At 48.4% G+C, this 15456-nt stretch overlaps 1 protein-coding gene and 1 long non-coding RNA gene across 3 annotated transcripts; both read right to left on the bottom strand.

Annotated features, from left to right (window-relative positions):
* Positions 1-3106: 3106 nt before the first annotated feature.
* LOC130380484 (uncharacterized) lies at positions 3107-4656 on the bottom strand. Its single transcript, XR_008895300.1, has 3 exons — positions 4572-4656; positions 3679-3764; positions 3107-3187 (listed from the first exon to the last, which is right to left on the bottom strand). It is a non-coding gene; the product is annotated as an uncharacterized LOC130380484 (long non-coding RNA).
* A 9206-nt stretch (positions 4657-13862) lies between these two features.
* On the bottom strand, positions 13863-15176 carry ntf3 (neurotrophin 3). Of its 2 annotated transcripts, XM_056589210.1 has the most exons (4): positions 15082-15176; positions 14901-15003; positions 14665-14840; positions 13863-14598 (listed from the first exon to the last, which is right to left on the bottom strand). In XM_056589210.1, the coding sequence occupies exons 1-4, from the start codon at positions 15159-15161 to the stop codon at positions 14223-14225; spliced, it is 735 nt and encodes a 244-aa protein (XP_056445185.1). In that variant the 5' UTR covers positions 15162-15176; the 3' UTR covers positions 13863-14222. The 2 variants fall into 2 exon arrangements, with proteins under 2 accessions (XP_056445185.1, XP_056445184.1); XM_056589209.1 differs by having other exon boundaries at positions 13863-15176.
* Positions 15177-15456: the final 280 nt, after the last annotated feature.

Below are 15456 nucleotides of genomic sequence, written 5' to 3'. Positions count from 1 at the left end.
TCTAGGCGAGGGGGGGGGGGGTATGAAGCGATTGTTGACGGGGGGGGGGGGCGGGGGGGGATGAAGCGATTGTTGACGGGGGGGGGGGGGTATGAAGCGATTGTTGAGGGGGGGGGGGGATGGGGGGGGGGCGATTGTTGACGGGGAGACGTGGCCAATAAGTAATTTTTTTTTTTTTTTTTCGGGCGCATTTTATATTTTGCGCTCCCCCTCTAGATGGCGCTCTAGGCGGCCGCCTGACCCGCCTGTAGGGAAGCCCGCCCCTGCACACACACACACACACACACACACACACACACACACACACACACACACACACACACACAAACCCCCACCTAACAAACACACACCCGGTAAGGCTGGGCCCGAGCGGAGAAACATTCCTCGCCACCCTGCGAGTCGCCGTGTAAACGATCCCGCCGACAAATTGCCCCCAGTTAGCCTTCCGTCTTCCTGCAGCCGAGACCAATCACAACACACCGCCAGGCAATCTGACATCTGGCGCGTCCGACGTCATTAATCCCCCGGTCTGCGGCCGGCCGGCCACGACGTGTGCGGCGGGGTCGATAGAGACAAGGCTCCCGTTCAGCGCGCCCGGGACCAGACGTCTCCGCTAAACCACGCACTGGGCGGCGGAGGGGGTCGGAGGAAACGTGCGGTTATCGGGGAGTTTCCGGAGGGGGGGGGGGGGGGACAAGTGGCTATTTAATTGGTTCCAGCGGTTTAATCGGTTGCCTTAAAAAAACGCGTTGCCTTAACACTCGGGACGTGTGGCAGCCCAGCTGGCGGAGGGTCTTGACGTGGGCCGGTTACTTCCGGATTCTGGGGTACAGGACCAGGGGCAAAGGGGGGGTTTGGATCACAGACGTGCTGTTTGTTACAGATCGCGGGCCCCTTTGGCACAAACAGGGAACGGATAATAGCTTGAGGTTTTAATCTGTCCCTGGTTTTATTTTCAGATTCAAACCGTATTTTTCCTTGGGGTTCAGTCATACTTTGATCAGGGTTTATGAAGTCAAACTGTACATAACTACGAGGAATGTGTTTTAAGGATGGGTTATTGGTGTTCTTGTTATTATTTTATGCGTGTGTTCATCGAACTTCGCGTACGTTTCCGTCCTCCTTCGACAAAAACCAGCCCAGACGACGGAGGGGTCGTGTGTGTGTCTGTGAGTGTGGTTGTGTGTGTAGGTGAGTGACAACAGGTCAAAGGTCACCACATTCCACACAGAGGTGAGATTGCTTCTATCATCTCCAGCAACCATATGCTGTCATGAGCTTCCTCTCACGTCTCTGTTTGAGTGCGTGTACGTGTGTGTGTGTGTGTGCCTGCATATGTGCTTACGTACGTGCCAGTGTGTGTGTGCCTGTGTGTGTGCGCCTGCGTGACTGCTTATGCGTGCCTTCGCATCTGTGTGTGTGTTTGCCTGCAAGACAGGAGGATTTACGACAACAAGCGGCCATGTCCTTTGCTAACCTCGCGAACTTGTGTCCGGACAACGACTACCGCCTGGAGAACACATTCTGGGCCCGCATGTGCACGTGTGTGTGCACATGTTTTCCCATGACAGAGTGTATCTGGAGGGATGTGTGTCTGTGTGTGTGTGGCTGTGTGTTTGTCTGTGTGTGTGTGTGTGTGTGTGTGTGTGTGTGTGTGTGTGTGTGTGTGTGTGTGTGTGTGTGTGTGTGTGTGTGTGTGTGTGTGTGTGTGTGTGTGTGTGTGTGTGTGTGGCTGTGTGTTTGTCTGTGTGTCTGTGTGTGTGTGTGTGTGTGTGTGTGTGTGTGTGTGTGTGTGTGTGTGTGTGTGTGTGTGTGTGTGTGTGTGTGTGTGTGTGTGTGTGTGTGTGGCTGTGTTTGTTTGTCTGTGTGTGTGTGTGTGTGTGTGTGTGTGTGTGTGTGTGTGTGGCTGTGTGTTTGTCTGTGTGTGTGTGTGTGTCTGTGTTTGTCTGTCTGTGTGTGCACATTTGTGTGTGTGTGTGTGTGTGTGTGTTTGCACATATGTGTGTGTGTGTGTGTGTGTGTGTGTGTGTGTGTGTGTATATATGTGTGTGTGTGTGTATGTCTAGTCTATGTGTTCGTGACTGTGCGCATCTGTAAATGTGTGTGCGTTTGTGTGTGTGTTCACCATCTTGCTCTCCTCCAGTTCTCGTAGTCTCTCCCTCTCTTTCTGCTCTCTCTCCATCCTTCGCTGAACCTGAAATTACCCAGCATGCAACGTTCCAGAAGGACTCAACAAAAAGTATAAATCCTCAAGTGATCGATCACTTTTATCACTGTTATTTTATATGTAACCTTTATTTGTCAAGGCAATTGCTGAAGAACAAATTCTTTGTTTAACCTTTATTTTGGCAATTCCTGAAGAACAACGTCTTTCTTTCCAGGTTATTCATGAAGATCAATGTCTTTCTTAGAACTTTATTTAACCAGGTAATTCCTGAAGAACCAGTTCTTTGTTTAACCTTTATTTGGCATGTCTTGAAAAACTAATTCCGCCATTGTCAATGAGAATTTGTTGCTCATGAATGTTAAGTTAGGGGAATTGTACACGTTTCAACTTATAACAGGCTAAATACTGAAGAAATCAATAATTTGAAATAAGTGATTGATATATTGATGAGAAAAGTAATTGTCATGCTTCCGTAAAAAAAAAAAGCCGTGCTATCTTTTACAGTTTGAGAGCTGTGTCCGTAGCAACGGTCTATAAAAGTGTAAATATAAGGCTCACCCTCTCTTCCCTTCTGCTCCTCCAGCTTTCAGAGTCACACACAGGAGTCTTTGAACCGCTTGGATACTGAAAGAGGAGCTTTCTTTAGTACTAATAATACTGAGGCGTGAAACTGGCAGACATAAAGCAACTGTCATCACATATTAACCCACATTTGTTCAGATTTAGTACCCTGTCCTTTATTTCTTTGAAGTGGTGGTCTTGTGAGATTGTATCGGGTGTTTGTGTGTGTGTGTTCGTGTGTGTGCGTGTGTGTGTGTGTGTGTGTGCGCGCGTGTGCGTGCGTGCGTGTTTGTGTATGTCAATGTCTATGTATATCTGTGTCTCTGTGTCTGTGTCTGTGCGTGTGTGTGTGTGTCTGTGTGTATGTGTGTTTGTCACCTCATAGTCCTCATCTTCATCTGGCATTTTCACCCCACCAAGGAAGGCATAGTCTTCCTCCTTACAGATTCCCCTCATTGACTTGTAGAAGACATAGTAACAAGTAAGTAACAGAAGTAAGACACAGATACAGGGTTAAGTGACACAGGATATAATATTCTTATGATAATATAAAACGTGTTTTTCGTTTTACAAATCCTCACTGTAACCGCTAGTGGAGTAAAGCCTCTTGGTTTTTCGATGGTTTCTCTGAAAGTTCAACTCATAAGTCAATAACAAACGCAGAATTATGAGTGCAGCTGGGATCTTAGACATTGTCTGGGAATGGACAGAGACTCTCACTGTGGTGTCACACAAATCAGGCTTTGGATGATACATGTAAAGTCTGACGGTAGACAAGCTCATATCTGGTTGAAGAGTGGGACTCCAAACCTCTCCGTTCTCCTGTCTCGTTCCTCAGCTGAACACCTGAACCGTTGAACGGATTCAAACCCAGACTCGACATCCATAGCATCTTTGAGAAGATGAGTTAGTATAGTACGAAGGTTGGCGTCTTTCTTCCCCTAATGTACCGTGGACATCGGAATCCCCTGGAATCTCCGGACGTGAGTCATGTTGCTGTTCTTGAGCTCGTAAGCTGGTCAGCTGGTCAACGCCGCTGTCAATCACAAACACGACATCGTGACATCCCCACGACAAATGTTCTTACTGCGCCACATGAAAACAAAAAGTCGTAAATCAGGAGCTGTTAAGTTTAAACAATATTAAAAGCTATTGTCGGAAGCAAATGAAATATATTTACTTTTTTGTTTCCTTTTGTTGCTCCATGACCAGACTTATGCTGACAATACAAATGCTGATCCAACATATAAACGTACTTAATAAACACATACATCTATGCATATCTAAAGACATCTAAACTTATATATCTTTATATCTATATTTATCCTTGCACAAGGGCTATAACTAAAATAATATGACAGATGAGAACAGAATCGAGGAGAGAAGTGGGGATGAGAATAGAAACAAGGAGAGAAGTGAGGATGAGAATAGAATCAAGGAGAGAAGTGGGGATAAGAATAGAAACGAGGACAGAAGTGACGATGAGAGTAGAAACGAGGAGAGAAGTGAGGATGAGAATAGAATCAAGGAGAGGAGTGAGGATAAGAATAGAAACGAGGAGAGAAGTGACGGTGAGAATAGAATCAAGGAGAGGAGTGAGGATAAGAATAGAAACGAGGAGAGAAGTGACGATGAGAATAGAATCAAGGAGAGAAGTGAGGATGAGAATAGAATCAAGGAGAGAAGTGAGGATGAGAATAGAAACGAGGAGAGAAGTGACGACGAGAGTAGAATCAAGGAGAGAAGTGAGGAAGAGAATAGAAACGAGGACAGAAGTGACGATGAGAGTAGAATCAAGGAGAGAGGAGTGATGACATTCTGAAGCAATAGCAGAGACGTTTACCTGAGGTGTTGGAATGCTCTTCTGTGTGCTGAGGAATCCTCTGGTCTTTAAGCGTTATCTTTTCTACGGTCTTCTTGTATTTACCACCACCACCAGCGTGGCGCAGCATCTGATGCGAGGGTCCGAGGGGCTATATATAGGGGGACGGAGAGGAGAGCTGCTGATGATACCACCGGACACGCTAGTTATTTCATCACAGCGCCCCGTAAAAGTCTCACCTCTCCTCTAATCAAGGCGTGTGATGGATGGCGCTATCAGAACCACAGCGGCCCGATATAGCCTGTGACTCACTGGAATTATGAGCCTGCCGTAATAGTCAAGAAAGATGACAATAATTGTTTAAAGTGTGTGTGTGTGTGTGTGTGTGTGTGTGTGTGTGTGTGTGTGTGTGTGTGTGTGTGTGTGTGTGTGTGTGTGTGTGTGTGTGTGTGTGTGTGTGTGTGTGTGTGTGTGGTGTACACACACACACATATCTCACATAATTCAACACAGAAACTATAAACGGGTTGCACATTCACGCACGCGCACAAAGACCCTTCCATAGACAACCACACACACACATACATGCGCCCTCACACACAGACCCAAACACACACACGACAAATACCGACACACTGAACTAGTGTCCTAAAACACAAACCCCACCTCGCCACCTGGGGTACGGCCCCGCCCCCACCTCTGAACTTTGACCCCTTCACCTCCCAGAGAGCAGCATGTCACTCATGGTTCATCTCCCACCAGGAAGGGGTCGCCCTTCAAAGACCCCCCCACAGGAAACCCCAGACAGCTTCGTCTGGACGCCTCAGGGGCCGATAGCGAGACCACCGCTGATCCACTGTGGGGTATCAACCTAGTCTGTCAGTCCATCAGTCTGTCTGTCTGTCTTTCGGTCTATCTCTTTTTCTAACCGTCTGTCCCGACCACACACACACACACACACACACACACACACACACACACACACACACACACACACACACACACACAGACACACACACACACACACACACACACACACACACACACACACAGAGACAAACAAACACAGACACACACACAGACAAACACACACACACACACACACACACACACACAGACAAACAAACACAGACAGACACACACACACACACACACACACAGATAAACAAGCACACATCCCTCCAGATTCACACTGTCATGGGCAAACATGTGCACACACACGTGCACATGCATCTGTCCATCTGTCCATCTGTCTGTCTGTCTGTCTGTCTGTCTGTCTGTCTGTCTGTCTGTCTGTCTGTCTGTCTGTCTGTCTGTCTGTCTGTCTGTCCTCTCTGTCTGTCTGTCTGTCTTACTTGTGCGTCTTCCTGTCTGTCTTTCTGTCTGTCCCGGCTTTCTGTCTGTCTACCTAATATCTGACTATCTATCGTCTGTCTATTTATCCGTCCTGTCCGTCTATCTGCCTGTATTGCTGCCTGTATATGCCGGCCTGTCTGTCCAACATCTGTCTGTCCGTCTGTCAGTCCATCGGTCAAACTGGCTAGGAAAAAAAGTGTATTTTGTTTATCTGAGGTGTGAGAAACCACGGGGGAGAGCGAGGCTGCTGTGACTCGCGGCCGGCCTCTGTGAGTCCTCAGGAGCACTTCAGTGCAACAAGACCATGAGTGTTATCCTGGGAGCTTGGCCCGCGCTCCGGGAAGATAAACACCAGGTCCCGGACGAGGCAGCGGGGGGGGGGGGGGAGCCTGGTGGAGGGTGTTTGGGTTGTGACACCACTCCACCAGAGACTGGAATAACATCAAGAGAGAGAGAGAGAGAGAGAGTGCCGAGGGAGGAGCTTCAATGTGTTGTGGGATACGTGTGTGTGTGTGTGTGTGTGTGTGTGTGTGTGTGTGTGTGTGTGTGTGTGTGTGTGTGTGTGTGTGTGTGTGTGTGTGTGTGTGTGTGTGTGTGTGTGCGTGTGCGTGCGTGCGTGCGTCCCAAGCACATCAACAATCTAGGACGTAACCATCTCTCTGACAAACTATTTCTTTAACACCAAATACTCCAAAATCCCCCCCGAATAATATCGGAGAAAAATATCTGAATTCTCAGCTGTCAACGATCCACAAAGGGGCGCCCAAACCTGGTTTCTAGTATACAAATGTGGTTTCAAGTATATAAACATGAGAGGTCAGGATACAAGCATTTACCCTTCTGCTAATCAGCTTATCCAGCCTCCTTTGAAGTGCTTGGCACGCGATATGAATCCGTCACTAAGTTGCTAGGTGCTTCATACCAGGAGCATCATTTACAAAATTGTCTGGCTGACTGCGTGCCAAATCGCAGTGGGGGCAAGGCTACGTACATATATGCACCTATATATACACATGCATGTATATATTTAGTATGCGCTACACCTGAACCTCCTAAGATGGCGCAATTGGATTGGTTCGCTATCTCGGGATATTGGCCAATATCCCGTGATTGAGATCTCAAACCCCGGATATTGCGTGAAGGTCGTCTCGTCACGCTTATAAAAACTAATAAACCACTAATAAAAACAAATAAATCCCGGCAAATAGTGTTTATTTTTGAGTGTTCACGTGTAGTTTATACTAAAACAATTATTCACCTCAGGCTCCGTGAATAGTGGACTATTCCCAACTATTCACTTCGCTTACGGCGAATAATTGTTAAATATACACATACATATTTATACAGAGTATATGTATATAATGTATACTATAGAGACACTCACTGCCAATGGTTCACTTTCACGGCAGCAGCCAACAGCCGCCATTCCCAAAGCACAGGAGGGTGAACTTGTGTGTGTAACACCAGTACAAACCCATCCTTGGCCCTGAGGTAAACCCTTCAGGGGAACACAGAGCTTCCTTTAACTCCTGCCAGTAGCAACAGCCGGCTGACGGCTTCAAGAATCGCTGGAAGTTCGGCGAGGGCCTCAATCTAGTCAGTCAGTCCTTCTGTCTGTCAGTTTAACCCTCGTTCAGCTTCCTTTAACTCCTGTCAACAGCAACAGCAGGTTGAAGGTTTCAAGAATCTCTGGAAGTCGTTGAGGCCTTGGTCTTTATCAAGACCTCCTCTCTGAGGGCTGTAGATTGACGCCTGTCGTACCAGACTCCTGTAGTTTGTCTGCTATTTACCTGTGTTTAGTCGTTTAGCAGACCTGACATGGATTCTTCTAGGTACTTGTCATTAAGGGGTGTGTAGGGGTGAGGGCAGCTTGCTGAAGGATGCTTTCTGGTAGGCTGTGGACAGAACCTGGGGTTTGAACCTGGAAACCTAGGACTGGAGGTCAAACACCCGAACAACTCGAATATCCCGCCCTGTATCTCAGCTTTTGGCCATGTTTTTGTTTTCCATTGTTTTTGGAAGCCTGTGATTGTTTTTCCTTGTTTGGACTGGTGATGGCTCGGATGTATGTACGACCTTGACACCTGCAACCTTGGACTGAAAGGCTACTCTGCGCCCATCACTATAATGTTGGCTCAGGGGTGGGGGGGGTGGGGGGGGGGATTAGGAGAGATCATGAAGTTGATTAAAGGGGACCTATTATGGTTTTTCGACTTTCATGACCTATAAACGTTGTTATAATGATTGATAGTCATATTTAACCATACTAAAGAGTTGGGTTGGCAGGAGGGGGGCGAGGGGCAGAGAATGCTGAAAGCGCCCAGATGAGAGGAAGAGTTTCCCCGAAATCGACATCGTTTTTTGTGTATGGTTAAACATGACTATCAATCATAATAACAACGTTTACAGGTCATAAAAGTCGAAAAGCATAATAGGTCCCCTTTAATGTTAATAACTTCCATGTGGAGGCATCTCCCCATGGCTTGTTGATCATGGCTGATCATTCCACCTCAAATCAATTTCCCACTAAATGTTCTTGCCCCGCTGATACGTCCCTGCCCCTTGTTTTCATTTCCCCTATTAGCTCAGCACCTATTATTCTTTCCTCACTAAACGGCATGACAGCCCTAACGTTATCTGCGTTAATAATTCACTCTGGGAACGGGTCATCGCAGATTCCGAGTGTATTTCCAGGACATTCCCATCTATGGCAGTGCAAGTGCGTGCCTGTCTCCCCGTTTCCCGCCATATTTGGGATTGTTGTGTTTTTTTTCCCTGTGAATGCTGCCGGCCGTCTTCTCCGGTTGATTCCGTGGTATCGGTGGATCCTCACGAGCCCCTGGAGGTGGAATGTGTTCCCAGATTAACCTGGGCGCTCCCACAGGGCGCTGGAACGCCAGAGCGTGCAGTGATGTTCCCCGAGAAAGACTCGTCTCTGCTGGACTATGTGAGCCGCTTCAGAGGGATCGGATGTGAACTGGTTTACTTGGATCTGTGTTCACACTGCTGAAGTGTAATCAGTTTGACACGGATTAAACAATGTTTTCAAGGAGCCACACTTCCTATGGAGTCTGATTGTGTCAAATCTGATGTAGGCTCGCTTTTATAAGTGGTCCTCAAAACATACTTGGTGTCTGGCCATGTGGCCGCGATGTGCAGTGGTCTGGGCTAAAGGATGCTATCTGACCTCCTAACCATCTCATGGGCAGACCAATAGACCAATATGAGGTGACACCTAAATCCACTTTAGTGAACTCAGATTCTGGTTTGACACCTGAAGTTCTGGTATTGCACCTGAATCCACAGAGGTGGATTCAGGTGTCTGGGTTACTGCCTGTCCAGACCTGAAGGTTGAACTATCCCGCTTTCTTCCTCATATCAGAGAGGTCCCTTCATCTTACAATTTGTTTTGTAATATCACAGAAAGTTCCGACCATTCACGTCATCGCTCCGATTTTGAAACATGAAGTCGATTTTCCAGGTATTCCGTGATGTTTTCAAGGAAACAGATTTGAGGTAGCAGATTGTGATCATGGGGATGAAGATGCTTTCTCTTATTCCTTCTGTTTGAGGGTTCGGATGGAGAGGGAAACCCTGACTCAGACCTTGTGTAGTTTTGCTTAGTGACGGTTTTGCTCACCAGCCCCAATATTCCAATTTGTCCATAAATCCAAAGTCTCTTTCCTTCATCTAAATAATGTTGAATTTAAACAAAAAAGTGACCCAGATTTCTGCTCAGAGATCTGTTTGAACTTCAACCCTTATTTGGCTCACATGGATGTAGCTTTTGACTGATTGCACCATTATTTTATGATTGGCATTATGCATTACATTTTTGCGCTCAACTATCAACAAGAGATAAGATCAGAGAAACAAACTATTAACTAAATACTATAAACGATTGGAACTGCTCAGTCTTAGAACTGCTCAGTGTGAGTTGAAAAGATGATATGAATCTTTATGAGATCAAATTAAAAAACATAATTATCTGCAGAAATTCTAAACCAAACTTAAAGGTCACCAAAATAAAATCCCTACTCTGAGAATATCATGTTAAAGTAATTGTTTTAATTTCATGTCAGAGACCAGCAACTCCCATCTTACGACTAGTATTGTTTTAGGGTTTGAAACATCCGCATTGGGATTTGCAGTGCACCTCAGTCTTACCACCTTTGAAAACCTCAAAACCATTCTGAACCAACCTTCTGAAGACCATCTAGGACCTCCTCGCCTTCCCTGGAGGAAGGATCCCTCTTCTGTGTTCCTTCTCAAGGTTCTTTACCTCTGGGTTTAGGGGCGTCGTTTTCACCCCTTAGAGTGTTTAAAGGTTAGGGATGGGTGTCTTTAACATGGAATTGTATAGCCCTGGAGACACTGATTCAGGGCTATCCAAACACAACTGACTAGACCTTCCCGATCATCACACGAGATGAGAACATTTTCCAAGAACATGTGTAATGATGGAGTTCCCTGGAGTGTGGACCTTAAACCAGCAGCCTTATCGCCAGACTCGCACAAAAACACAAAAGTTACATCTCGCCCGATCTCTGGCTGATGTTACCCTCCTTTGAGACACTTTCACCGTGGACCGAAGAATCTCTGTCTTATGTTTCTTCCTCCCCCTCCTGGGACGAGGAAAGGCAAACATTTCTTTTGTTGTTCATGGTCTTTGGCTCCCTCGCTCTGAAACACCGTCTGGAAGGTCGCCATTCTCGTGGCTCATGTTCTCCTCCATGTTTGACCTGGAGATCTGCCTATGTGTCGGCCAAAAACAAGACTCCCTGGTTTTCATCAAGAATGATACGCTCTTTATCGCCCCTTGATGCTGGTTTAATCCTTGGGGTTTCTTGGAAGAGACGAGGCGACAGGAAATAGGGCGGTAAAACGTTCCTTCTGATCCCCCCCATGGGAGTGTAGATTAAGGTTTTTGTGTTTGAGGCCCAATAATATCATCAACCTCATTTCAACCATCTTATAGACAGACGTCTTCCCATGTTTTGAGAAGAGGTCCTCACCTATTCTCCTCAGCTGCCAGAGAACAGGTGAGGTGGTAATCTCCTTCGGAGCATCGAGGGGATTTAGGGCCCAGCTCTGCCCCACACATACGTCTCCTGGAATCAGCTTCACCCCTCTGCTACACTGCTGGGTCATTATCCTGATTTGGCCCTGGCACCCCTCGCTCCCATTCCTCCCTGGGATACCGCTGGAGATGTAGTTTACAAGCCTTACAGACCTCTGTGTGGTTGTTGGCAATGAATACCATGAGGTGCGTTTAGTTGCACACACCTGCCCCTCCCTGGAGGGAGGTGTATAGCGTAGCAGAGAGGGGAGACTGGGTCATCGCGGGATAGGTCGAGGGGAGGTGGGTGGTTGATGGCGGTAGCTCCGATCGATATCGTCAGCCTCATAGCATATTTGCTTCTTGTATTTAGCATCAAAAATACGACGTAGGCATTTCTTTTTTGTGGGTGCGTGTGTGTGTGTTTCCCTCAAGATAATAAAGACACAGTGATGAGTGATGACGGTAACCAGATGTGAAACCATGTCCACAGACGCTACACAGTCCAACATGTGTGTTCGTCCTCTGGGGATTCCAGGAAGCTCATGAAACATACGATACTCACATGTGTTTGGACACATGTTTTACATAGATGAGGGTGTGATGTAGGCCCACCTCGGTTTGTGGGTTTCTGTGTGTCTGTCTGTCTCTGTCTCTCTCTCTTTCTAAGCCTGAACAAAAAATATGTACACTGTTTGGTTCAGTGGAAATACTTCAGGTCTCGGTTCTCTCCCCGATAGATAGCTCAGGCGTTCACAAAATAAACCCAAATCACACCTCGTTCTGAACACCTCGTCGTAAGTCTTGTTCGCTCGCTTTCATCGTGAACTCTAAAGGAATGTGGCCATCATACCTCTCTCTCTCTCTCTCTCTCTCTCTCTCTCTCTCTCTCTCTCTCTCTCTCTCTCTCTCTCTCTCTCTCTCTCTCTCTCTCTCTCTCTCTCTCTCTCTCTCTCTCTCTTTCTGCCTCTCTCTCTCGCTCTTACCTAAACTTCAATACAAAACGACTCACAGTGAATCCAGATGCATCGATAATGAGCAGGTAGGCCTCACATAGTGATGAGCAGGCTGTGGGGCCTGGGTCTAATGGTCTAAGGCCATGTCCAAGTCAATGTTTCACTTATCATGCTGACCGTTATTATGTCGGCCTGCATCTATCTCTCTATCTCTTGCTCTCTCTGTCTTTTGCGCTCTCTCTCTCTCTCTCTCTCTCTCTCTCTCTCTCTCTCTCTCTCTCTCTCTCTCTCTCTCTCTCTCTCTCGCGCTCTCTTGCTCTATCGCTCTCTCCCTCTCTCTCTTTTACTCTCTATCTTTTGCTCTCTCCCTCTCTCACACTGTCTCTCTATCTCATTCTCTCTTTTACTCTCTCTCTCTCTCGTTCTCTCTCTCTCTCGCTCTCTCTCTCTCTCTCTTATGCTCTCTCTCTCTCTCTCTCTCTCTCTTATGCTCTCTCTTTTACTCTCTCTCTGTCTTATTCTCTCTCTCTTGCACTCTCTCTCTCTCTCTCTCTCTCGCTCTCTCTCTCTCTCTCTCTCTCTCTCGCTCTCTCTCTCTCTCTCTCTCTCTCTCTCTCTCACTCTGTGTCCTCTGCTCCTTATTTATGATATTATATCTGATATGATACATCTGGTCTTGAGTGTTGCATAACTCCCCCCTCACACACCTCCACCAACACATCTCCACCTGTAACACCACCTCCACGTTGAACATTTCTCCTTGAACATTTTTATTTATTATTATCAAGAAACACGTAACAGTCATAATCCGTAAGCCCCGCCCATCTTCTAATGGCAAGACAAAACATGGAAGGGTGGAACCCACTCTCCCCTTGGAGAAGAGCCAGAATGAACCAGTATGAACCAGTATGAACCATCAGAACATCTTCATCCCCCTGGTCATGAGTTTCTGTTTTTCTGGGAGGGGGGGGGGGGGGGTGGCTGTGTTGAAACGTGAAGGAAACATTCGATATTCTGTGAAACAAATACTTGGTATTTTTCTAGGAGCGTCAAACTTTGGCAGTTGGCGCTTCAGAAGGAAAACCAGTCTCCATTAGATGATAAAGCCCTAGGATGCAGTGGTCTCGCTGTGGAGCCCACTGGTGACCTATTGGAGAGGCGGGGGGGCATCGGTTTAGACATTAAAAATAACCCCTGAAAGATGTTCAGCCTGGTAGCTACATTAGTATTGCATTGTTGTGTTGTGTTGAAAAGAAAAAAAAGGTAACGTAACCATGGTGAAACATGGTTTAGACGCCCTGCTGAGGTGAGTTGAGGTGTCTGAGAACCTGGCTTACACTTATTCACTGTCTTGGAACCCCTGATCAACAGTGTATGTTCTCCCACTGCTCACTGTAGTCTCTCTCTCTCTCTCTCTCTCTCTCTCTCTCTCTCTCTCTCTCTCTCTCTCTCTCTCTCTCTCTCTCTCTCTCTCTCTCTCTCTCTCTCTCTCTCTCTCTCTCTCTCTCTCTCACTTTCTCTCTCTCTCTCTCTCTCTCTCTCTCTCATTTCTTTCCATCTATATTCGGTCAAGGCACGTGTGTTGATTTCCCATGATGCAGCAGGTGTGTGTGTCGATCTCAGATTGAGTTCATTGGTTGTTTCTCTCTCCTTTTCCACGTTTTCTAGCTTCCTTTGATACAAGGAATGTCTTTCAATAAATAACAACAAATAGGTTCAACCGTCATATATAAAGATATATATATATATAGATATAGACATGTGTAAACTACATGCATTTCATATAACTTAAATAATAATTTATATGTACATAAACCCCGCGAAATACGCAACATAAACACCCGTCCCGCACGCCGCCCCTTCGTCAAGTCCCGGTCTATGTGTCCGGGGGTGGGGGGGGGGGGGGGGGGGGCGTGGGGCCAGTTCTGGGTGTGTGTACACGGGACAGTGGCTCTGCAGTACAAAAGGAAAAAAACAGTAACAGTGAAATTCGCAGCAGAGATTGGAAACCTCAGTTCCTTGGACCCATCGTGGACAGTGTTTCAGTACAAATATCCGTTCCTGTTTCTCGCCGAGTCATCGTCCTTTAAGCTCCGCCCATCATCCCCGAGAGGAGGCGGGGTCTGCCGACAGGAAGTGAGCCGTCCCCGGTTACGAGCGGGGAAGGTTCAAACCCCGCACAGCGCGGTCCTATAGGGGCGTGTCCCTCCTCCGCACGAGGGCGGACGTCCTAGCAAGCATCCGTGTTTTCCATGTTCGATCCTCTCGTTCAGTTCGTGCGCGCGCGCCCCACCCCATCCCTTACGTCTTCCGGTGTTTCCGCGACAGCGCGCACACGCAGGAGGTGTTGATGCGGATCCACCGCCACTTTACGTCGTTCACGTCCTGCGTGAGCGCGCGCACGTACGTCTGCACCGTCTTGCACTGCGAGTTCCAGTGCTTGTCGTCGATGCCCCGACAGCCGTTCTTAAAGGGCTCGGCCGCCCGGCAGCGCGTCTCGTAAAAGTACTGCTTCACCTCGGCCGAGGCGCTGGTCTTGATCTGGCCCAGCACCGAGACGGGCCGGTTCCGCAGGTCGGTGGCCTGCAACTTGTCCGTCACCCACTCGCTCTCGCTGTCGCACACCGAGTACTCCCCGCGGTAGCTCTTGTGCTCCGCGTACCGCTTCTTGCGCGTCCTGTTGCCCGGCGACGACCCCCCCGCCGCCAGCGCCGCCGCCTCCGCCGCCTCCTCCACCTCCGGCCCGCTGCCGTCGCTGCCGCCCACAAAGTCGTCCATGAGGTAGAGCGGCGGCGGCTGCAGCGGCGGCCGCTGGCTGAGCAGCACGCGCGGCGAGTTGTAGCGCTTGTGCTGCCGCAGGAGGTCGGAGGTCAGCGCGGTGACGGGCGCCAGGTCGCCGCCCGCCGCCGCCGCCCCCTGCTGCTCGCCCCCCGAGGCCGGGGGGTCGGGGCGGCCGGGGGCGGTGAAGCCGGGGGGGGCGATGGCGTTGTCCTCGCGCCTCCCCCCCTGGTTCTCCCTGGTCCGCCCCCGCGTGATGTCCGCCTGCAGCAGCTGGATGATGAGCGAGTTCAGCGGGTCAGGGCTGGTCTGTTGTTGTTGTTGCTGCTGTTGTTGCTGTTGTTGTTGATGATCCTGTTGTTGTTGTTGTCCCTGTTGTTGCCCCTGGCGACCGCCGTCCATGGTGGTCGCCTGGATACCGTAGAGGTACGTGAGGACCATCACGTACAGCAGGATGGACATCACTAGATTCACCTGTAAGATCTGCAGCACAGGGGAGAGACAGGCTCGTATTAGCACAGGACACACACACGCACGCGTGCGCACACAACGCACGCACACACACACACACACACACACACACACACACACACACACACACACACACACACACACACACACACGAATCACTGCATTGACCTGTAAGATCTGGAGCATAGCGGAGAAACAGCATCGAATTAGCACACACATGACACGCGCACGCAAGAGCATGCGCACGCACACGCGTGCACGTACAAAAACACACGTATACACACAC

The sequence above is a fragment of the Gadus chalcogrammus genome, chromosome 4 (genome assembly GCF_026213295.1).
Source record: "Gadus chalcogrammus isolate NIFS_2021 chromosome 4, NIFS_Gcha_1.0, whole genome shotgun sequence".
In the NCBI taxonomy this organism is placed as follows: Eukaryota; Metazoa; Chordata; class Actinopteri; order Gadiformes; family Gadidae; genus Gadus; species Gadus chalcogrammus.
The sequence above is the reverse complement of the archived record's forward strand: the minus strand, read 5'-3'. Positions and strand labels throughout refer to the sequence as shown.